Consider the following 25,184-nt stretch of genomic DNA (forward strand, 5'->3'; position numbering starts at 1 on the left):
AAGGTGAAACTTAAAGCTGTTCTGTTGGTTTTATGAAGTTATAAACACTGTAGTGTTTATATTCTAGAACATGGTTACAAAAATGGTGTGTGCATCCTAAATGTATTTTAAAATAGAGGTTAGGTAAAAGAAGATGCTTGTTTCAAAGAAGATTCTTGATCCCTTATTTTTGTTTTGCAATAAGTTATAAATGTCTGTTGAACTTCTTCCTGGTTTGCTGATTTCCTGCAGAAGTAGTGGTTGAAAGCAACAAAGCCAGTTCTACTCTGAAGAGTACACTCTGCTAAATACTTGTAGGACCAAGGGTTACATGCTCTAGTGAAAGGTCTGAGTGTTTTATATTGAATGCCCACTAAAGGTTTATTTTCAAAGACTTAAATGAAAGTTTAAATTAGGATTGGAAACACCATAGTGTATTGATTGGTTGGGCTTCTGCAGTTGCTTTGGAAGTAGATCAGAAAAGTCCAATATGCAACTAACTGGTGGCCTTTGTTTGCCAGATTTGCACCCAGGATGAGTGCAGTTCAACTGTTTCCTTTATGGAGAATGCTAAGATTTTGCATCCTGTAGCATATTAGTTGGTAATCACTTTCTGCCTCTGCACACAATGCTCACACTCAGTACTCAATGGTTCTCTGCAGCTGTGCTTTCTGTTAGTTGTTCTAGCCACAGTCTGTAGCTGTGCCCTGCCTATGTTTGAATGCACTAGGGTTTCAAGGGTCCCTGCAATGCTTGGATGGTTTTTTAGTAACACCAATGCAGGTAGTACCCAGAAAATATTTTTATGCCAGAAAAGGACTCCTGGACACATTTTCTTCTGCTGCCTAAGAAATGACCAGAGTGTTCTGTGCTTATGTCCTTTGTTGCAAGATTACGAATTTGAGAACCCAGCATCATCCTTCAACATCCCATGGTATATTTTCTTGGTGGTTCTTATAAACCCAAAATTTTTTTCAAATTTGTAGTGTTGTTGTTATTAGGAAAAATACTTATAATGTTATATTTTTCACTTTTTTCTGACATATTCTGGTTAGACTTCAAGACACTACAATGGATGACCATACACCCATTCTTATTATTTCAGCCTTCATGTGTGGAACTTCAAGGATAGTTTCCCTTTTTTCAAGATTATATTAATTTTTTTAGTGGTATAACGTAATTAATTATTTCAGTAGTTATGTCAAAATCTTTATTATGTGTTTTCTTGCCTTTAAGATCTAAACAGTAACATTATTTATCAGATCTGTCATTCTGATATGCTATTTAATAGGCCCATTCAGTGAGTTCAAAGCAGAACTTGTGTTTTCAGGCTTAACTCCAACAGTATCCAGAAGATTACAAAGACCTCTCTGCAGAAGGTAACATTCAGTAGAAATTCTTTTTAGCCAGTCACATGGACTTTGTTTTGTTGCTTTTGTTCTCCAACTATGTGGTTGCTGTTTTTTTCTTTTATCCCTCTATAAAGGGAGAGTGAGTTCTCAGCTTTTTCTAAGTAGAAGAAATTTATCCTAAAATTAATTTATTTTCCTGAGGAACTGTGTTAAGACATAAATTATTTCTTAGTATTATTAAAAACTGTTGATTTTTAAGCAGAGGAGGTAATTTATTGCAAAAGGCATTCCATTTATAAATTGACCACACAATATGCTTTATTTTATTTAGTAAGAAACAATTTATGTATTTCCCATTTTACTTTTCTGTCTTAGGTTTAACTATTATAAGAAAATACTTTATAGCAACAAGATTTAGGGTTTAAGGGGTTGAAAATGTGTGACATTACTCAGCCTAAAGGTTGGCCAAAGTGGATTTAAATGTTTTAAAATATCTAATATATTTTTAAAGGTGAAAAGAAAGTGAAAAGAGTGCATGGAAATTTTTTTTAATTCAATAAATTCCCCTGCAAAATGTGTGGAGCTCATCTAATTCCCTTGACTACTAATTTTTTTGCTTTTCTGTCAGAGTTTAATGATGTAAATAGGAAACTTTTTTCTTTGGATCCATGGAATCTTCTCTATAATCTTTTAGTGAAATCCTTAATGATTCAAAATTATGGCTATCCATTGTAAATGGAATACTTTTTCCCATACGTTATTGTCTTTGAATATATGAAAGCAAGACTTTCAGAGAGAATAGTCACAATTTTCAGATCTTTGGTTTTCTGGCATATTCCTCATCTTTTTATTTTGACCTGCAGAGATTCAGTTATGATTTTCTAGGCAAACCATGAAACTGTGTAATGTGAAAGTTGCTTAGAGAAAAAAAAAACAAACTCAAGTTAAATAATAAATTTATAAACTACATCAAAATCTTCCCTCTGATGTTTGTAGAGACTATATAACAAAATTACTAAATAACAGTGAATAGACTGTAGAATATGCTGGCTGGATTATAGCTGTGGTAATTTAAATATAGTTAACAGCAGCAATCAATTAGCGTGTAATCAAGAGACGAATTTCATCCAGACCGAAAAATCGCAAAGCTAGCACATTTCACTGTTTCTTGACTAGTGTGCTCTCCAGGGGTCCACAAACTGATTGGTTTCCATGCAGTGCATAAATCATTGCTCTTGCTGTCAGTGAGTGTGAAGAATGAGCTGCGGGCCCCTGAAGTAAACTCTTCCTCTAAAGCAATCTCTCTTATCCCATGAAATACTAGGCTAAACCTTAAAGTAGCTTGTTCTACTATTAATTATTTTGTGACCCCAAATTAATTACGAAATTATTTAATTATTTATGTCTATTACTGCTATCCTCTTTCTAGCTCCATCTGAAGTGGTTTTTTCATTTGACGTGGGAAATGGACCTAGCGAAGTCATAGTGCAATCGCGCAATTCCCTAAATGACAACCAGTGGCATTATGTGAAGGCTGAACGAAACGTCAAAGAGGCTTCCTTACAAATAGATCAGCTTCCTCAGAGGTCTCACAGTGCTCCACCTGATGGACATATTCGCTTGCAGCTCAACAGCCAGCTTTTTGTAGGTAGGTGTTCCGCAGAATAACTCCTAATTATCATCATAAAAAATACTAAAATTCGGGGGTGAGGAGGGAGAGAAAAAGTGTTGGCAACCAGATCTTTTCAAAACACTTTGTACGAGAGACTTTGTGAAAAAACTGTGGAGTTATTCATTATTTTGAGATTAAATTGTTCTAGATTATATTATTATAGATCTCAAAGCACCTTGGCCAATAGTTACTCCAGGACAGGATTTCAAATGAAGTTTACTTCTTTTGAGGTTTGTTTGAAGGATCATCCAAGGTTCTAGATTTGCATCTTTTTTTGAGAGGATGTAATCTACTAAAGAAGTTGTGCCATTTCTATAATTTCAAGGAAATTTTGTTGTGTCTCTTTATCCACAGCTTCTCAAGTTGAAACACAACATTGAGGCATTTAGATATAGTGCTGAAAAGTAGAAAAGGATTAAAAAATAATTAGTATTTATTTAGCTATTACAGAAAGATATATAGAGCTATGTGTTATATTCATAGTAGTGTTCTTAATGTAATATTGCCTTATTATTAATTCATACGTTTCTGGTGTAAATATATGTTTTACAGTATAAGAGCATTTAAAGCTGACCCTACTTTTAAAGAGATCTTTCTTTATGTCTGCTCTGAGAAATTCATGTGAAATTAATGTAAGTTTTATATACTGTGTGTTGGTGATGAGTCTGTTTAAGGGCAACAGTGTTCTTAAACTGTAGCTACAAAAAATGTGAATGCAGCTGAAAAAAAAAATGAAATAAAGAGGTAAGTCTTGTATGTTCTGATAAGAATTTGCCTCAAAAGGTAGCAAGACTAGAACAAACACTGAAGAATTTTATATTTGATTAAAAGCATAGAGAAGGATTCCATAATAAAAAAGTATATCCAATGTATTAGTTACCATGGAGTTAAGAGAAGCTTTGAGATTGGTTTGTGTTCACAGTAGTGCAATAGCTCTGTTAATGGAAAGACCAGATTTCTGTTTACAGTCAATTATATTGCTGTTTTCTGACTTGACTTGGCATGTAACTGCTATTATATGAATACCTGAAATTAGTGAAGTGGTCTAATTCTATAGGTTCTTTGGCACTATCAAATCTAAGACTTTTCTAATTATTTAGATAATTAGTTGGTCTCTAGTTCTTCCAGTCCTTCTCCTAAAAATCTAATACTAACACTTGCACTTTCTTGTGATGTTTTTGGCCATTGAATATAGTGATTTTTTTGGTCAAATAATCTGGCAAGTTCAAGTAAAATATATGCTCTTGTCTATCTTTTTTATGGAGCAGACAATATAAAAACTGTTTTGACTTATCTACAGGCAATTTGTCTAGCTTATTTTCTTCCGATAATGTTCAGGTGAATAATTGCACTGGAATAAACTTTGTTTTGCATATGGTGCTGAGGGTTATTTTTCACTCTGAAAATTCATGAAGATCTGGGATTAATTAAGGATCTAGAGAAAAATGAAATACAGAGTATCTTTAGAATGGCATTAGCAGAGGCACTCTTTACTTAAGTGTCATCTTGGAAATCTAGTACCTTCCTTAGTTACCCATCACTCAGTCACTAACATATGAAGACTGATTTCTTCAGGCTAAAACATTCTTTACTTCTTGTGAAGAAGTAAAGGAGTTGTATATATTCTGTTTTTTTCAAAACCAGAAGAACTAAAATCTAAGCAGCCTGCAAAACCATAGAATCAAAGATATGTAGAGTAATTAGGATTGAAAGGGACCTTACTCTACATTCAATTTCTTGCCATTTTAAGAGGTGACATGAAATTGCTACCACCAGGTGGTTTTGTTCCATTATAACTGAAAATAATGATAGCTATGTCAAGATATTCCATGTAGCACCAAGAATTATACAAACTTTGAAACTGAGAAAACTTAAAATGGATGATCACATGGAAGCATTTCTCCAAATGAGAACTCGAAATGTATAAGCATTATATATATATATTTTTATATATATTTATATACATATTTTTATATATTATATATATAAATATATACATAATATAAATATAATATATATTTATATATATATTATATACAGTCTCACAAAATGTGGAATATTTTCTGGTTTTACTTTTTAAAAGAGAACAAAGGACAAGAAACATCAGAGTAAGTTGTGCAACAAAGGACAGAAGAAATGGTATGTGGGTTGCCCACCTTGCTAAGCAACACAGATGAATAAAATGGTAGCTATCATGGAATTCCCTAAAAATAAGGAACGGTGAAAAAGAATGAATCAACAACTCTCATTAGTGTTAGTCACAGTCTCATTGCTCTGTATAGTTATAACCTGGCTGGTATTCCTCTGCCTAGAGGGATGTTAACCTTCCTCTTATTGAAGAGTAGGCATAGCTTGCTTCTGAGACAAATTATACCAGAACAGACACCAGTGGAGGGGTATTGTAGAATCATTAAGGTTGGAAAAAACCTCCAACTTTTGAATGAACATGACCTTGTCAACTAAATGCTACATTCAGTTTTTTCTTGGACATTTCCAGCAGTCAGGACTTCACAACATTGCTGAGCAGCTCACTCCAATGCTTGACCATCAGTGCAGAAATTCTCCCTGATGTCCAGCATGAACATGCTTCGTACAGTTTGAGTTTATGTCCTCTTGTTCTATCATTATTTGCCTGGGAGAAGAGGCCCACCCCACCTGGCTACACACTCCCTTCTAGCAGTTGTAGAGAGTGATAAAGTCACCTATGAACCTCCTTTTCCCCAGGCCAAACAACCCAGTTCCCTCAGCTGCTTCTCATATGAATTACTCTCTTAACTCTTTTACTCACTCCATTCCCTATCTCCTGACATGCTGCAGCACCTCAGCACCTCAATGTCTTTCTTGTAGTGGGGGGCCCAGAACTGAAAACAGTACTGGTGTGCCCGCACCAGTGCCACATACAGGGAGACAATCACTGCCCTGGTCCTGCTAGCCACACTGCTGCTGATACAGGCCAGGTATCAGCTCATACTCAGCTGCTGACCAGTAATCCCAGATCCTTTTCCAGAAAGAAGCATTCCAGTCACTCTTCTCCAAGCCTGCAGACTTGCATCAGGTTGTTTTGACCAAAGTGTAGGAATGCCAGAATTCTGATTTGTTGAACTTTGCGCAACTGACCCCAGCCCATCAATCCAGCCTGTCCAGATTCCTTAGCAGATCCTTCCTACCCTTCAGCAGATCAACATTCCCACCCAGCATAGCATCATCTCCAAACTTACTGCTGGTGCACACAATACCCTCATCCAAATCACCAGTAAAGATATTAGACAGAAGTGCAATTACAACACTGAGTCCTGGGGAACCAAATCAGTGACTGGCCATCAGCTGGGTGTAATTCCCTTCACCACTACTCTCTGAGCTTGGCCATCCCACCAGTTTCTAAGAGTGCAAAGAATTCACCTGTTCAAGCTATGAGCTGCCAGCTTCTCCAGAAAAATTTTAATGATACAGGTATCCTCATCTATACTGTAAGACTTACAGACAGATAGACACTGGTCAGTTTATCAGTCAGTAGAATACTGAAATCTCTCCTCTCCTCTCCTCTCCTCTCCTCTCCTCTCCTCTCCTCTCCTCTCCTCTCCTCTCCTCTCCTCTCCTCTCCTCTCCTCTCCTCTCCTCTCCTCTCCTCTCCTCTCCTCTCCTCTCCTCTCCTCTCCTCTCCTCTCCTCTCCTCTCCTCTCCTCTCCTCTCCTCTCCTCAGAAATCAGATGTGCTTTTAAAGCTACTTATAAACATTTTCGCATAAATAAACTTGTGTCTTGAAAAGTCATAATACACTGTTCATAGGATGTAAACTATAAAGATGGTTTTACATATCAATTATTTTAAAGTTTTAAAACTCCTATAAATTTATTTTCAGGTGGAACAGCATCCAGGCAGAAGGGATTTTTGGGATGCATTCGCTCATTACGGTTGAATGGAATGGCCCTTGATCTGGAAGAGAGAGCAAAGATAACACCAGGAGTTGAACCAGGCTGTCCTGGACATTGTAGCAGCTATGGTAACCTGTGTCACAATGGTGGAAAATGTAGAGAGAAGTACAGTGGATTCTCCTGTGACTGCACTTTCTCAGCCTATGCTGGTCCATTCTGTAAGAAAGGCAAGCATGTCTTTTAGCTTTATTGATAACAGGACTACATCAAGATCTTCACATCCCCTTAAAGATATATTTAAATGCTTGCAAAATATTTGGTTTCCATAATGTAGGTAAATATTCAGCTGTATTTAATCAAAACGTTTTACTAAACACTCTTCCTTCAGAGATAATTTCAATATACACCATTTAATCAGGAACCATATAACCCAACAGGACCAATATCTTCATGCAACTTTTTTGATTCTTTGATACTATAGTAAATCTAGGAAATATATCTTTATGGTAAAGCATTTGAATTTCTGTCTTTCAAATAGTAGTCTCAAAACTAAGTCTGAGTTTGGAAAACAAACCAATAAGCAGATGAACTTAAATCTACATTTTGCTGTAAGAAGAAAGTAAGATCTTCGCAAACATGACTGGGCCCATTTTCCAAGTCTTTTAGAAGTGTTTCTTTGGTGAAGTTATCATACTGGAAGATGATCACAAGTCATTAAGTCTAAATTTCAAAAGTTTATCTAGAAGATTTGGTGTTTGCATATAATTCAGATTTTTGAAAAATCTTGCTTCCTCCATATATTAAATGCATTCTGCAAAGTACTAAGCAGCTGATATACCACAACTTCATGTTTCTCTAAATTAGCAAAAAATCTGCCTTGTAGTCACTACCTCCACAAAAGTGAGGGACCCATCTGAAGACTTTCCATATCTAGCTCTTCAGATCTAATGCCACTGTTTGAGGAATGGTCTTTTCCTCCTCTGCATCAGAAGAGACTAATGGTCAGGCTGTAATGTTCAGTAGAGACAGAGTAGCTTCTGTTGCTAAAAGTGCAGAATGACCTAAATAATAACTTGAAGTCAGCTTTTGTCAAATACTCAGCCAGATTACAGAAACTTCAAGAAATTTCTCCAAAGTGTGAAAGCTGTGATCCAAAATACAAAGAGTTGCATTTAGCAGAAAACAGCTATGAGAAATCACAGAATTACAGAAGTCCTCTGTAAGTGATTCATCCTTAAGAAGACCATAAGTTTTTATTTTCCTTTTCTTTCTCCCACCTCACCAGTCTCTTCTACCTTATGTGTTTCAGGCCAAATCTAATCTGTATGTTAGGATTCAAATTGCTGCACCCACTTCTTTGTAGGAGCAGTATACATACAAGACAGAATATATTGTGCTTGACTACTAGGATGATTAATAGAAAATAAGCTAGAAAAAAATGCACTTCTTCATGAAGCAGATATTTAAGACACACGTCTAAATGAGCTTTTGCCCCAGACCAGGTCATGTCTTATATTTGCCCATAGTTCTAAATGCTAGTTTCATTTATATTTACTTTTTAGCTCTATCACAAAAATGTAGAATACATTTTATTTTCTTCTGTGGTGTGACAGAAGGCAAAAAAAAAGCAGTGCAACCAAACAAAAAAAACTATCTCTACTGTTATTTTTTTACTGTTATTTTGCCTTATATTTAAATATTGATTTACTTTTTGTTTCAGAGATCTCTGCCTATTTTTGGACTGGCACTTCTGTGACATACAACTTTCAAGAATACTACACATTAGCTAAAAATTACAGTTCTCATGCTTCTTCTTTCTATGCTGACATGACACTGAGCAGGGAAGCAATTACCTTTGCCTTTCGAACAACACGGACCCCCAGCCTATTGCTCTATGTCAGCTCCTTCTACAAGGAATACCTCTCGGTCATTCTCACCAGGAATGGTGAGTTTTCACATTGGATGTCTGGAAACACCAATGAACATCATGACTGTCAGCTCTAATTCTCTCTGATTTCCAGACCTGAATCACAAACTACATATTGTCCTCATGTTTCTTTAGATGGTTTATTTTTCACCTGTGTCAAGCAATTCTTTCCACATGAAAAACATTCCTCCTACTGTACTTTCAACTTCCCCTACTGTTTTTTTTTATTATGTTGTCATAAATTTTTAATTCTAAAAATCCTTTGGAAATTTTTGGGTTTTAAAGTTTGGAAATTAAAATTAAAATTTATCTGAGCCATGTTCTACTCATGAGGCCTATTAATTGCCATCCTCAAAATAATTACAAAATAAAATACTTCTGAAAGTTCATTATCCATTTCCCAAATTAATTAGAGGTCATTTCATTAAACTGATTTCATAGGCTACGTAAATACCTATGAAATACATATATCTAAACATAGTTGTAAAAATACATGTAACATTATTGATGATTCTGTTTAAGATGAACATTAGTTATTAGTTGGATTATTTTCTATTCTTTCAGCTCAGTTAGTTTTCTGGGGTTTTTTAAGTAAAATAACCCCACAGACTGAGTTAAATCTTCCAGTTTTTCAAAGACTCTTTACAGTCACAGTTGTTCTGTGCTCAAGGAAGGTTCTGTGTTTTCCTAGACACATATTTGGATATAGAATAGCTGCATTATCCTCTGCATCGTGTGACATGGAACACATTTTGCTCATGACTGTCCTGAGTCTGGCATGGGCCTTGATTTCTGGAGCATGAGTAGAAAGCTGTGGTCCATCTGCAGCTGAGAATGAATTTCTGACCAGGAAACTACATTGCCTGTGTGTTCTCTTCTGAGTCTTTAAGGGATTATTTGTGTTTATAGATGGTATTCTGGGAGCGAACAATAAGGAATGGAAAGTGATAGGAGTTAGTACACTGCATTCTGTTTAACTTTCAAATGGTCAGAGGTTTACGGGACTGGACAGGGAAAATATTATTTTAGAATTATGAGTTATATTTTGTGTCACAAATATGAGAACTACCAGACTGAGTCTTTCTCAGCTAAATTTTGAAACTAATTATAAAGTTTCTGCCCAAAATTTAACTCAATAGTCAATATTTAGACACCTTATAACTATTTTTGCCACTATATTGTGCTTCTGGCATTGCTATTACTCATTCTGTTGCCTTTAATTTCTCACTTGTATCAATTTCTGATGGCTAAGTTCTTAATCAAATCAAGCATTTGTTTTACCCTTGAAGTACCCCTGAGAAGCAGTATATGATCTATACTGATTATGGTGTATGCAATGTTCTACAGCTTTGCTCTCTTTATCCCTGCAGGAAGCTTACAGATTAGGTACAAGCTAGATAGCCATGAAGATCCTGATATCTTCAGCATCAGTTTCAAAAGCATGGCTGATGGACAACTACAACGTGTGAAGATTAATAGAGAGGAGGAAACACTCCTTGTAGAGGTAATTCTTTTAGGGAGGGAAAAAAGTGGATTATCATAAAAAAGTAGACCAGCAAAATGAAGTAAATACTTGCAACAAGGCAATTACCCCAAATAAAATGTGCCTTAATATCTCAAGTAATCAAAGCAAACACCCTTAGGATGCACAGTCAAAATTAATGTTACCCAATCTCTTTGATGTGAATTTCATTTATTTCAAAAGGTCAGTATCACCTCATAATTTTAAATAAAAATTCAATTAATTATTTGATGGCTAAATTTTCAAAATTTGGTAAATGGGTATGACTGCTGTTGTTTGTTTTAAGTTTTGCATTTTCATTTTTTTAAATTTAAATTATGTATTAAACTACAATACAAATATATTACAAACCAGATAACAGTTTAATTCTATTTTTAAAATTTTATTTGGTTTCTTTTGCATTATCAATGAAGTGTAGCTATTAAGGAGAATATTTTTGGGTTTTTTGTGGAAATAGCATGATAAAATAGAAACATTTATTTTGGAAATTGTTGATACTAACATGCAAAAAGTATTTTTTTTTTAATTTTAAATTCAAAATACTTATATGTTACAATTAAGTATTTTGAGGCTAGAACTTGGGTTTGTAAGGGTACTTGGCTTGAAGTTGTTCTAGAGGTACCCTGAGAGGCAGAGTATTTATACTATTTTTGGTCTTTATGAAGTTAAATATTGAATGCCTTTTTAAAATGAAAAGACACTTTTTCATATTCTTAAAGGTTTTCTATTTTTACTCATCTTTGAGTGGAAAAAAGAAGAAATCAGCAGAATCAATAAGATAAATAAAGGCTTATTAAGTAGGGTGCTTAAGAATATCAGTTATAATCAGTGATCTGAGGAAGCTGATAATCTATTTCCTGATGAGTTTTTATGCTAAAAATAATAAATACTTCCCTGAGTCCCTCTTATTTTTAGCCTTGATCTTACCTGCTTTTTTGAAAATATTGACTATCTCTACCATTATTCTACTTTGTTCCTCACTCTATCATTCCATAGGTTAACCAGAATGAAAGAATGAAGTTTATTCTGTCTTCAGGCACAGAATTCAATGCAATCAAGTCTCTCACACTTGGCAAGATTTTAGGTAAGTGAAACACCGCAGCATTTTCTAAAACTGCAGGGTTTTCTAAAACATGGATAAAAATGTCATCATGGGGCATGAAAAATAATAACACAAATGTCATTGAAAGACATTTGTTATTGTGGATTTACTTAGACACAGAGTCACAATCAAGGTAGAAACTTCAGTCTTGTTGAAATACAGATATAATCACAAATAAGTGCTTCCTGTAAAAATGATCAAGTGGGTTCCATTAAAAATAATTGTACACTTCTCTCTCATTTTGCAATCAAGCATTAAGAAACAACACTTTGTTTTCTGTTCTGGAGAAAAAACAAATCAAGTTGAGATCCTACAATGATGATATAATACTATTCATCATGCATTGTACTTGAATACTTCCTGTGATTAGGTTTTGATGCAAATGGTGAAGAACGTGGTAATGTAAGTCAAATCTTTGTTGGAGATTCTTTGTCTCATGATGATTCTTCAAAATACGTCTGTTTTTCTGCAATAATGATCAAAATGAAATTTACTTATCTACAGTGACCACTTTTTGATGTTCTTAAAAGAAAATAGCAATAGCCTGGACTAAAATTTTCAAGGTCTTGTTATTTTCATACCTTTCACATTGATAAAGCCTGGTAATAGAAGAAGATTTGATGCTGGTGCAAATTTAAAGGATATTTCTCTTTCCTCTAAAGAAATTTAATAGAATCATAGAATGTTTTGGGTTGAAAAGGACATAAAAGGTCATATAGTTCCAACTTCCTGCTGTGTGCCAGAATGTCTTCCTCCAGACCAGGCCATTTAAAGCCTCATCCACTGGCCTTGAACACTTCCCATGAGGGTATTCACTGGTTCCCTAGGCAATCTTTCCCAGTGTCTCTCACCCACACAGGATAGAAATTCTTCTTCATTTCCAGGTTAAACCTCTATTTGTTCAATTTAAAGCCATTTCCCTGTCCTATTACTACATGCATATGTAAAATGTCACTCATCAGCTTTCCTGTAGCCTCCTTTATATACTGAAAGGCTACTATAAAATTATCTTGGAGACTTCTCCAGGCTTGGGCAACCCTAACTCTCTCAGTCTTTCTTCACAGGAGAGCTGCTCCAGTACTATGATCATCTTCACAGTCCTTCTCTGGACTTGCTCTAACAAGTCCCTGCCTTTCCTGTGCTGGGAACCCCAGAGCTGGATGCAGTGTTGCAGGTGGGGTCTCACCAGAGCAGACAAGAGGTGCAGAGCCACATTTCTTGCCCTGTGGCCATGCTGCAGCCAGGAATCATGAAATGGTCTGGATTAGAAGGGACCCTAAAGATCACCTCGTTCCAACCCCCCTGTGATAGGCAGGAACACCTTCCACTGGACCAGATTTCTCAGAGCTGTATCTAACTTGTCCCTGAACAGTCCCAGACTACAAATGGCTTTTGGGCTGCAAGTGCACATTGCTGGCCCATGTTGTGCTTCTTGTCCACCACCACCCCCAAGTCTTTCTCCTCAGGGCTGCTCTCAATCCATCCACCCCCAGTCTGTGTTGATACTGGGCCTTGCCCAGATCCAGGTGCCTAACTTTGCACTTGCCATTGTTGAATTTCATGAGATTCACTTGGTCCCAGTCCTCAAGCCTGTCAGTGTCCCTCTGGGTGGCATTCCATCTCCCAGGTGTGTGAACTGAACAATTCAGTTTAGTGTCATCCACAGACTTGCTTCAGATGCACTCAATCCTACTCTTGCTGTCATTAGAGAAGATACTGAAAAAAATTGTAACAGTTGGGCCCCAGAGGAACACCACCTGTTACCAATCCCTGTTTAGACACTGAGCTGTTGAATGAAAATGCTTGGATAAGGAGATCCAATGAATTCTTTATCTGTCAAATAAGTGGTTCTTGTTTTGAATTATGAGTGTTATCTAGAAAAGGTAGAAGAAATATATAATAAAATTTATAGAGTGATAATTCTTTTTATGAGAACAATTACCAAATGCTAAATACCTTAAAATATATTAAGGAAATCTAGAAACCATTTTTATAGACCATTTTAAAAAATCTTAATTATTATTTAGTTATCATTAAGAGAATCTCAGTGTAGCTGATTTGCTTTCTTACTTGAAAACTAAGTACCTCTAACACAAACAGAAATATATATTTTGGAAATGTAGATTTTATATATAAAAGTCACAGTCGAGAAAAGAACTGGTGTGTAGATATGCACAGAAAATGGAAAAGAGAATGTTCACTTAATCATAACTTTAAAGCAATATTAGCTGAAATATAAACTACTACAAGAAAATTGTTACAAATATTTCCAAACTTTACAATTCAATTATAAAACTGAATCAGGAATGTATAATATTTTGAAGTGTAGTAGTTTATTGCAGACACACTCACATAAGGTTAATACCACTGTGACCAGTACAGAATAAAACTTCTTTTATCTTTTTTATCAAATACTGTATCAAAATTTATATAAATTTTCTCAAAAATGCATTTGATTAAATTTATGGAAATGGACATTTTTAGACAAATAGTCTATTGGTCTTTTGGCCAGGACCAATATGGTCCTCCAAAGAGCCATACAGTTGGAAAAATTCAAAGGTGGGGTTTTCTTCAGTTGTATGATGGCTTTGTAATGACCCAGCAGTGCAATGCACAGAGCTACAGTGACCTGTGGGGCACTCAGTCCAGTTTGTTTCAGAATCTGTTCTGAAAAAAAGTATGCTTTTCCCCCTTTCAAAGGAGAGTTACTATTTCTTCTAGAAATCTGACAGCTTTTGGTTTTGGTTTCTATGAAATCCTATCTAGAGATTTAAGAAGACTTCATGAAGACAGAAGAAAAAAAAATAATGTTTGTTGCAGCGAAGAGATCTAACCATAAGGAGTTAACTAAATATGAAGTCATGTATTTTTTGTACTTGAAAATGTTGTTTTAGAAAACCAGACAAGGAAGCTTTTTTTAAAAAAGAATTATTTTCAGTTGAAGTACTTTTCTGAGCTCTTCTGCATCTGAACATGACAGTTTATTTTCTTCAAACAAAACTTGTGAAGAATCTCCTGATCCAGCTGGATCCCAGTAAGTCTATGGGACCTTCTCCATAATCAAGCAAGAATACTCAAAAAGCTGGCTGATGTCACTGCCATTCTGAGTGGTTTTTGAATGATGGACTCTGTATAAGTTCCAGTTGACTGGAAGCTCGCTGGTGTTGTCCCAGGTTTCAGTAAGGGTAAAGAGACTGACCCAAGAAACTACAGGCCTGTCAGTCTCACTTCAGTGCCTGGTATAATTATGGAGAAGATTATTTTGGAAGGCATTGAGAAACAGCTGAAGCACCATGCAGTCGTTAGTCACAGCCAGTACAGGTCCATGAGATGAAAGTCTTGCTTATCAAACCTAATTTCCTTTTATGACAACATAACACACCTTGTTGATCAAAGGAAGCCAGTTGACGTAATCTTTTTCAGTAAATCTTATGAAGCTGTCTCTCACAGGATCCTTCTGGACAAAATGTCCAGCCCATGTCTGGATAAAAATGTCGTGTGATGGGTGAGCAGCTGGCTCACAGGCCAGGCACAAAGGGTTACAGTGAATGGGGTGACATCAGACTGGGGACCTGTCACTGGTGGGGCTCCACAGGGCTCCTTCCTCAGCCCTGTGCTCTTCAAAACCTTCATAAATGACCTGGGTGCAGGACTCAAAGGTATGGTAAGTTTGAAAATGATACTAAATTAAGAACTATTGATTCTCTTGAAGGCAGAGAGGTCCTTCAGAGAGACAGCAATAAATTAGAGGGCTGGGCAGTTTCCAGTTGTATGAACTTTAATAAAGACAAGTTCTGGAATCTGTGACTGGATGTAAGGACATAATAGGGAATGGGATGCTGGAGAGCAGTGCCATGGAAAGGTACCTGGGGTCCTGGTCTATGGCAAGCTGAACCTGAGCCAGCAGTGCCCGGGAGCCAGGAGGGACAACCCTGTCCTGGGGACATCAGGGACAGCATCACAGCTGGGCAAGGGAGGGGATTGTCCTGCTCTGCTCTGCTCTGCTCTGCTCTGGGCTGGGATGGCCTCACCTCAAGGTGTGCAGTTTTGGGTGATGTAATATAAGATATAAAGGCATTAGAAGGCCTCATAGTTCTTGTCTTAAAGTGTTCTGATAGGAGTTGTATGTCTGCTTTCTGACTGACTACTTCACAAGAACAAAAGGTTGAAGTAGAGTTAAAGAGTTAGTGAGTGTATTTTAGTTTTGAAACTTTAGTTTTGTTTCTTTTATTTAAGAAGACAATGTAGGTGGAGTAATTTTGTCTATGGTAAACTTGGGTACATTTAGCAAATGAATTGAGGATGCATAACTTCACTTTAGTGTAATATATTGTCTCCAAAAAACAACTTGTGAGTGTCTTTGAGTGTCACTTTCAGTCAGTTAAACTTTACTTTAGTGAGATAGTGGATGATGGTGGTCTTCCCTAAGCCCTTTCACTTTATCATCAATATTTCCTGATCCAATATAAAGCTTTACTTTATCCCAGCAATATTTCCTAGGAGTCACGTGAAATCAAAGGATTTAAAATATTCCTTTCCTATTATACATACATGAAGTTCAATAAATGATTCGTATAGGAACTAAAAAATAATAGATATCACTCTCTTCTAGAGGTTTTCAATCTAACTCATATTTAGAGGTATATATTTTTATTACGGGGGGTTTGTGAAAACATTTTCTTTCCACTTCAGTGTTAATCTTTTTCTTAAAACATCCAATCCTAGCAGATCCTTCAGTGCATAGAGGCAGATACTGAAAACTTCTGCTAAGAAAGCGGAGATAGTTAAACAGCCAACATCTTGTGTAGTCCATCAGAGTAGGTGAGCAGACTTTTGGCTGACATCCATCTCTCTAGTAGTCTGTCATCACTGCAATAAGCAGAGTTTAGTTGAGGAAAATGCTACTCTGCTGTTTTGCAACATTCTACCTGAACACGTTAGCTCATTTTTTGCTATTAACTTAAATTTTATTGAGGAGTGCACTGTAAAACTTTAAATTATTATGGTAGCTATTGTAAAGATCACAAGTTCATTTGTCGGCTCCAGGACATGTTGAAAGTGAAAATTAATGAGATTAAATTCCCATTTTATTTACAAATTTTATTCCCTTACAAGTCTTCCTTTTATAACTAGTACTTCCAGAGTTTTTGCTTAAATTAGAACTGTCAGAGTAAATAAACTGTTTGTTTTCTGCATTGAAAGTGGTGCATTGGTGAGCATTACCTGGTGAATTAACAGAGAGTTATGCAAAGTACTTGTCACATGAATTTAGAAAGGCAACTCAAGAGAAAAAGTGAGGAAGTATCTTTTCTTTTTTTCTTTCCCCTCCCCCTTTGTAGTACTAGTAATGGTATCATCTTTTAAAATGTATAGTAAGTTGGAACACTATGGTTTTTTTTTAATTTCACAGAAAATATCTTTATGGATATCCAGGATCTGAAGATCTGAGATCTTCAGGGTTTTTGATTTGACAGACTTGATGGTGCTGGAATGGAGTAGATGTATGAGTCTATAGAATGAATATTTTCCAAAAATGTTTATTTATGAGAAGAAATCAAATAAAAGGCATTGTCCTGGAATTCGTTCTTCAATCTTACATTTTTGTTGCATTTTAATTTAAATAATTTATTTACAATAGAAACCTTTTGCTTTGGAATTTGCTATAATAATTTAAAAGCATTTCCCTCAGCAGATTAGCAACTGTCATCTGTTCAACAAAAAAAAAAAAGGGGGGGGATGTATCTGTCTTTTCATTAAAGTCAGAAAAGAAAGGGATTCAGTGAATCTACATATGTTGCTGCAACTCAAGTATTCTCAGAGGAGCACAGGTTAATTATTCATTTATTCTTCTGACACTTTATTTTGTACATTTGCACTATGATTAATTGTGTTCTGTTCCTTTTGATTAACAGAAAACAGCGATGTAGATGAGGAGACTATGAAGGCAAACTCTCAGGGGTTTGTTGGCTGTCTGTCTTCAGTGCAGTTCAACCACATTGCTCCTTTGAAGGCTGCACTGCACCACAGCAGCTCAGCCCCTGTCATTGTAAAAGGGCGTTTCACTGAATCCAACTGTGGTACTTTAACTGGAGCTGACTCAACATCAAGTGAAACAACCCATTCATTTGCAGGTAGCATATGGTTATCACTTGTTCTGATCTCTGAAGCAAATTCCAAATAGAGTACTCATGACCTGAATCACAACTGACTTTTTATTTTTCCATGCGGGTTAACATGTAAGGAGTAGTTTGTAAATAATTCTCTTTTATATGTACTTAATTCATTTTCTCTAGCCTTTCTCTTTTCATCTGAATGTTCACACTTTTCTTTTTATCTCTGAAAAGTGTCATCTACATTCATGTTCTATGCATGCTTACTGACCCACACTACTGCCACTGTAGCATATTGTAAATGAACTGTAACAGTGTGAGAATTTCTTTAAAAAATCACATATTTGTCTGTCATTTTCTCGTTTTTTTTTTTTTTTTTTTCTGCTGCAGATCACTCTGGACCAATAGATGAGGGAAAGCCCTTAGCTAATGCAATCAGAAGTGACTCTGCAATTATTGGAGGTAATAGGGACTGTAACAAATCCACAGGAAATTTTTTTCTAACTGTGAATCTGTCAGTCATGAAGTCAATTTAGCTTTGTGTGCCTACAGAAACTAGTAAAAACTCTTCATTCCACTATAGATGGTAGACAGATAAAAGTCAAGTGTTGTTTTAAAATACAATTGATCACACTCTTCTTATTACATAAATTGATGCCATGTTTCCATATATTGAAATAGTCTGCTGAAAAACAAGATAGTAAGGACAGAATTTCAACCTGCATAATAGTGGTGTCTACAACTTTAAAAAATGCTTGGATTTGTTGAAATATATTTAAGAAAGAACATAAGCATATATTTAAGAAAGAACCATCATTTCTTCCTGACTTTGCCAAAAAGTTACCTTTTGCTGCAAAGTCAAGTTTAAAATCTTCTTTAATAAATCTGAACAACAAAGACTTTTTCTTGAGAATGTGAGGTTTAACACTTCTTGAATCAATGGCAGTCTGAGGAATTTTCATCCAGGTTTCCTGTTTGGAAGGCAATGTACTCTTGGAAAGACTTTCACTTGCATTGATTTACTGCTTAAAATGCTTGTTACAGAAATAATTAATAAAAATTACTGTTGTTTTGAAATACAATCTTTTCTTTCTATTTCTTTTGGACATTTTTATCAGCTCAAATAGAACTAGAAATAACCATTCATAAAATTTTTTTCAAAATACTTTTTTTATACCAAAAGAATAAAGGAAGAGCAATGTGGAATTCAGTTACTTCTGTAGTGAATATGGTGATAGTTCCTTTACTGTTTATGCCTGTCAGAACAAATAGAGCATAAAGCTTAGGATAGATGTGCATGCTTAGACTACAGGACTGATAATCAGGATATACAGGTTCCATCACCGTGCCTTTTAAAATAATTGTTCTTAAGATCCATTTCATGAATCCTATGTGGAGGATCTGTCCAACATGGATACTCATATAAAATCTACCAATTCTTTCTCTTTAGCAGAAATAAGGAGTACTCAAGTGAGCCTAAATAGGGACAGTTTGGAGTTGGGGACCCTCATCAGAAACTCAACTCCTTTTACCAGTGTTGAAGCAAGTTATATGTCTCTGTCAGTTCAAATTTTCTTTCAAGGCATTGTATCTTCTCCTGTGACAATCACCCTCTGTAAGAATTTCTAGGAGTATGTCTTCTTTTTGGGAGGAGTTGAGGAAATAAAACTTGTTTTCACTCATGATGTTTTGGCAGTATAATTCTGTTTCAATTTGCATAGGTATTTTTGACAGAAAGGGCAGTGGGATGAAAAGATCACCCACTCTGTCTTTTAAATTCTGAAAATACATTCTTTCTTAGAGTTTTTAAAGCCTCAGTAGACAAAGGAGATAGTGGAATTTAGTAGACTAAAACTGTCCAGGCTTTCCATTGAAGTTAAAATTGTTTAAGTTATGAATGGTTTACTTAGGATAAGAAACTGCAGTCACTTTTGTATCTTCCATTTAAACAGTGATATCTGCTCTGGTCAGTGCATGCAGAAGCACACTGCCTGACCAGTGACCTCTGGTCAAGACAGTAGTACCATAGACACTAAAATGAGATTATTAAGCCTAGAGGCTTCCCTGCTTGTAAAGTGATACTTATGTCTGTATAATTTTATACACCCCAAATGCGAATTTTACCATTGATTTTAAGGAAGGTCAAAATTTAAAAATATGTTTTCTGAGTTTTTTACATGTCTAGCTTAGTCAAACTTGCTTTACTGTTTCAAAAGATTAATACTATTTTACACACCTATCTGTACATAAAGATCACTATGTACTAGATAACTTGGTGGGGATTTTTAAGTGTGCTAACAACAAAATAATTTTTTAACTTGAAGCTATAATAGTTACAATCCTTTTAAGATAACAATACTCTTTTTGGTATTAAACACATTTGGGAATACACAGTTTCAATTTTTTTTACTGCCTATATTTCTTTAAAAGTCAAAACAAAGCAAGCTGTGCAACATTCAGTAAAATTTAAGGTTAAACATCCTTAAATGAATATAACTGAGAATGGTATCAGTTCAGCTACTTCAGATAAAACATGTTTATTGAAAAGTCCTTAGAGAAAGCAGTTACTGTGACTGAAATAAAAGAATAACTTTACTATTTAATTTAAATAAAACCAAAATTTTCTTAGATTTCAAAGTCCATTTGAGAGAAGGATCTACTGTATTAAAATCTTTTTATTCCTACAATGATGAATGGCTGTCCACAGCAGAGATCAAAAAAACTGGCATGTCCTGAATTTTGGATGCTCTGTTTTTATCTACAGTGTTAAAAGACTAGGTATTTTTCTTTTTCTTGCAGTAGTGACCAAGTTGTGCAACACACTGTCCCTTTCTCTACTGTAACTGAGCCACTGCAATTACAACTGTTTTCCAGAGTGTGTGGTGCTCTTTCCATCCCAACAGACTAGACCTATTTTCTGCCTCTTTGACAAACATGGTCCACTTGTCTTCTCTTTCACATCTCCTCAAATTCTTCTCCTGCCCATCCTCTAACTCATGAAGCCAAGGTCCTAAGACCATTAATACAGGATGAACGAGGAAGAGAGGAGATGGTTTAGCAGTCTGTAAAGTCTTGCTTATCTCTGTGAGAAGTATCTCACCTTACTGTTCCTTGTCTGCAGTGGCTTGGGCTCCAAAACCAGCAGCGATCTAGGGCCTGATAGTGAAAAAGAGTATTTTTCTTATTGAAAATACTCTTAAGGTCTCTAGTGGTTTCCCATTCAAAAATTTCAGAAATATAATGTGGATTTTATATCATTATTATTGATATTAATATCAATATAATGATAATAATAGGGTGTAAAATTTCAGTACAATCACCATGAAATTTACATTAGAGTACTGTTTCTTATTTGAAAGCAGCTATGTCTTCTCATTTCTCAGGCTTTCCTATAAGCCCTTCCATTATGTGATGTAGTCATTCTTTCTTGTTCCTGTTTTCTGGCTTATGTGTTATTGTTTTTCTGTCCTTCCTCATTACCTTTTTTCTCTTTTCTTCTTGTAGGTGTGATAGCAGTTGTCATATTCATTCTGCTTTGCATCACGGCCATAGCCATACGCATTTATAAAAAAAAAGGCGCATACTCAAAAAATGAGGCAAAAGGATCTGAAAATGAAGACAGTGCTGAATCTGCATTGAAAAGTGAGCTCAGCATGCAAAACACAGCCAGTGAAAATCAAAAGGAATACTTCTTCTAATTGTCATTAATGATTTGATCCAATAAAATAATGTCACAGTCTGACTTTCTTGCTAAGCCAGGGGGCTCTCACTGGACAGAAAAAGTTCTTGCACACTATTCTAAATGCAGTGGATTTGAGACTTGCTATACTCAATATGTTCAGTCTCAGTGATTGCTGTAGAGGGCCTCTTTAAATTACATGCATTCCTTAGCTATTATACCGTAAATGCATTTTATGTAACAGTGAATTAGATATTGTAGCCAATTTCATTGTTGGTAGTTTCCGACTGTTCTAATGTGACCTTCTACAAATGAAGTTTAATGTACACACTGAATATGATTTTTGAATGGGAAAATTGTTATTAATTTATTCCTATCATTTTCTTTAAAATTTGATTGATGATTTTTGTTCAAGGTGAAAGGTAGATTCTAATCCTTTGTGTTACTAAAGAAATTCTGCTGTGCTGCATTATGGTGATCCGTCTTACGTCCTCAAACTGAAAATGCCTTTTGAGCTGCTGTTGGCTGGTGTCAGCATCTGCTTGTGAGCCATGGCATTTGATGTCTAGAACAAACTGTATTTATTTCCCCTGGGATGTGACTGATACCTTCATTATCCCCTCCTTTTGGCAGGCTTAGCAGAACTGAAGAGTGTACAGTGGGTTGAAATATTTTAAAATCTCTTTTGCAGTAGATTTTCACTTACAGTCAAGTGATGGCACCAAGAGACTCACACATACTCTGGGTATTTTGAATGAAATTGGGGGGGAAAAAAGACAAGACCTTTGCTTGGAAAGATCAAATAAAAGACAAAAAGTAGTTAATTTATCAAGAGTGGAAACAACAAAAGATGATCAAGATTACTTTCAAGGTTACTTTCCCTGGAAATTAGTGACTGAAATTAGTGATGCTTCTGTCAAGAAGTTGTGCTCAGTACACTATATGGGATGTATTCTCTGGAACTGTTGTATCTATGATTTGCTTCAGACCTCAAGACTAATTTTTTCTAAGTTATAGAAATTATACAGTGTCTGCTTCATAAAAACTTTCGTTTGCACTCTTATTAGTACCTACTGTACATCTGTGAGATATGGTCTGATTACACCTCTCAAAATTAAATAGGTGTTTGCTATGCTGACAGAGTAAATGCAAGCTATCTATATTGTACAAACAAATTGTTAGATATGAAGGCTAGGTTTAAGTTGTCTACAAAGAAGATTGTAAGGTCACTTTAGAACCACAGGGTATCTGAAATACCCGTGTGGCCTGATGTGAATGTCATAGGTTCTACAGAAAGTATGTGTCTTTTGGAAGAGACATGCAGGAATTGGGCATCATTAATGGCAGTAGATGACAATATTTAGGTAACTGACCCACAGAAAGCATTTTTCAGCTTTCCCCATTCAGATGACTGAGTGTCTAGGGCTTGGATCTGAGAAAACAAACAGGATTTCTGTGACCTTGTAGACTTGAGTTTGAAATTTAAATATCTTCCAGAATTGATTTATATCTATTCTCATTGAAAGCAATGAGAACTCTCATTTTTATTCTGTTCGGAAAATCAAAGCTAGACCATAGATTGTGAAGTTTAGAAAATGTTAATCATAGGTGCCCAACAACATTATAAAGACATGGAATGCCAAAACTTTTAGTAAGTAAATTTCTTTACATAAATGGTAATTGTGAATATAAATGTCCAGCAGATATTTTCGTTTAAACCTTATTTTCTTCCATCAGTCTTTACTTTCTGTTTTCAGAATTCTACCATTCCTTTCTACTTCCTTCTAAACAGATTTACTTAATTTTTAGGAAAAAATTATTTCCTGTTTGTGAGTGCCTGGATGTTCTGCAATCATAAATTGGTCAGATTAATATGTAGTGCTTTCTTGTTTTCATTTTTGCAATTCTGTTTGCATCCCTGATAGATTAGTCAGTCTGAGGACCTGGGATCAAGAACTGTATCTATGTTGTGGATTTGATACAGTTTGCTTCATTATTAGAGGTGACCTTTAGGAAGGGCAGATACTGGACTATTCCAAATAAGTGATGAAAATATCCTGTTTGTGGATGGGGAGTGGTGGAGGTGAAAGCCTCACATGAGTCATGACAAGAAGATTTTTAATTATTAAGTTACTTTGAACCTTCTCATCTACTTAATTTATGACTCTTTTTTGAGGCTGTCACCTAAATTGCATTAAATTCAAGAGAAGCTCTTCCATGGACTTCTCTGCAACCAAAGCCTCTGCATTTCAGGTTTTCCCTTTCTGCCATAGACATGTAGGTATCCACCTCTTAGTGCCACTTATATCAATAGAGTCATCTGCAGGGATGTGTCCCAGTCAACTCAATTTTTTTTCATTGTAGGATGTAGTAATAATGTGAGACAAAACCTACAAGACAATGACGATTATAGTACACCAAAGCAGATATTTTGATTGAATGATAAAAGACAGATTGATAAAAGACAGATTGACTTTTATCTTAACTCTCATATAAGAGTTGCTCATATAAACCTAATAAAGCCTAAAGTCTACCCACAACAGGACAAGTTGGAAGAATGTATACCTAACTTTTCAGTCACTTGTTCTTAATTTTATTGCCTTGCAAAGTTTTATTGTGTGTCTTCATGGAGAGAAAGTTCTATTTCCTTACTTTGTTTTGTTCCAAATGAATATTTTCTTTCCCTGTTCCTTAGAATTTTTAAATGGAACAGGATGGGAAAAGCTTAGTAAAATGCCTGTTCACAGACTAGCTAAAAAGATGGAGGAAGATAAAAATGTCTGTATGAGTGGCACATTATTTCATTCAGAGACTTCTTTTAAGGCATTTTATTTTGTGAGGGATTCTAAGAGGAAAAAGATATATGGATTTTGTTGAATGAACATCTGTAGATTTGTGGAATAAATCAATTACATCTCCCTGAAGATGCAAATGCCCATATTCATCCGTAGGAACAGTGATCATATGTTTGTCACCTTAATCTAAAATACACATGTTTGAAATCAATGAAGCAGCATTTTTCATTACTTGCTGCAATTCTATGGGGATAAAAAATGGTGGCACCGAAGTGCGCTAAAACGTCATACAACATTGTGCTGTCCCTTTTCTGATTCTCTATTCCATTGTGTGACTTTTCACCTCACTGTTAATAAAGACTTTTTAAAATAAAGTGAGGAAAATATTTTTTAAAAGAATTTGTATTAAAAAGTTTAAAACTGATAACAATATACTGATTTTTTTTTTCAACAGTAAATATATGTAGAAGTGCACATGATATATTGGTGAGTGTGGTTATTTATAGATATTTCGGAGCACTAATGCAACAAATTTGCTATGCATTGACACATTTTCCATGGCAAATATACTTCTTCTTAAGTACATTAGAAAATAAATAGCGACATGTATGCTGGTACATTTTTAAAGCTTTGTGTGGGCTCTGACTACAAAGGGCTTATAATTATTTATGTACTCAACATTTAGCGTATAAATATGATTTAGTTAGGTTTTGGGAAAACATTTTCCAGTACATCCAGTGTTGTGTAAATGAAAAATATGTCATAAACCAAGTGCACAACTTAACATGAAATGTAGTCACAGTCAAAATAAATTTACAATATTGTTATTCTTGGCAGCGAGGAAAAAGGCGTGTAAAAGACAAAATTCCTTTAAGTAATCATCTGCATAAATTCAGAACATGCAACTATTGCAAGTTAGCAGAGGATTGATAAGAAAATATCCTTTTGAAATATAATTAATTACCTTTAGAAGTAATTGTAGTCATTTACACTCAAGGCACTCAAAGCAGAGGTACAGCCACATAAACAATGTGATGCTACAGGAAAAGAATTTTCTTAGTAACAGAAAAAATATTTCCGTCTCTGAAAAAGCTTGTGCTCTAGTCTCTGAATGCAATGCACTTTCTCTAGAAAATATGCAGAAACATGACATATTTTTTTTTGCAAATTAGGC

The 25,184-nt window shown here is 35.3% G+C and overlaps 1 protein-coding gene across 1 annotated transcript in view; it reads left to right on the forward strand.

Moving 5' to 3' along the window:
- CNTNAP4 (contactin associated protein family member 4) overlaps positions 1-23,619 on the forward strand; it is a 203,585-nt gene extending 179,966 nt beyond the window's left edge. Inside the window, exons 17-24 of the mRNA XM_056513630.1 lie at positions 2,761-2,979; positions 6,863-7,102; positions 8,596-8,820; positions 10,173-10,306; positions 11,321-11,408; positions 17,339-17,557; positions 17,927-17,998; positions 21,041-23,619. Of these exons, the coding sequence (XP_056369605.1) occupies positions 2,761-2,979; positions 6,863-7,102; positions 8,596-8,820; positions 10,173-10,306; positions 11,321-11,408; positions 17,339-17,557; positions 17,927-17,998; positions 21,041-21,234 (1,391 nt within the window). The 3' untranslated portion in view covers positions 21,235-23,619. The remainder of the gene's footprint in view (positions 1-2,760; positions 2,980-6,862; positions 7,103-8,595; positions 8,821-10,172; positions 10,307-11,320; positions 11,409-17,338; positions 17,558-17,926; positions 17,999-21,040) is intronic.
- The last annotated feature ends 1,565 nt before the right edge of the window (positions 23,620-25,184 follow it).

This window comes from Oenanthe melanoleuca, chromosome Z (assembly GCF_029582105.1).
Source record: "Oenanthe melanoleuca isolate GR-GAL-2019-014 chromosome Z, OMel1.0, whole genome shotgun sequence".
In the NCBI taxonomy this organism is placed as follows: domain Eukaryota; kingdom Metazoa; phylum Chordata; class Aves; order Passeriformes; family Muscicapidae; genus Oenanthe; species Oenanthe melanoleuca.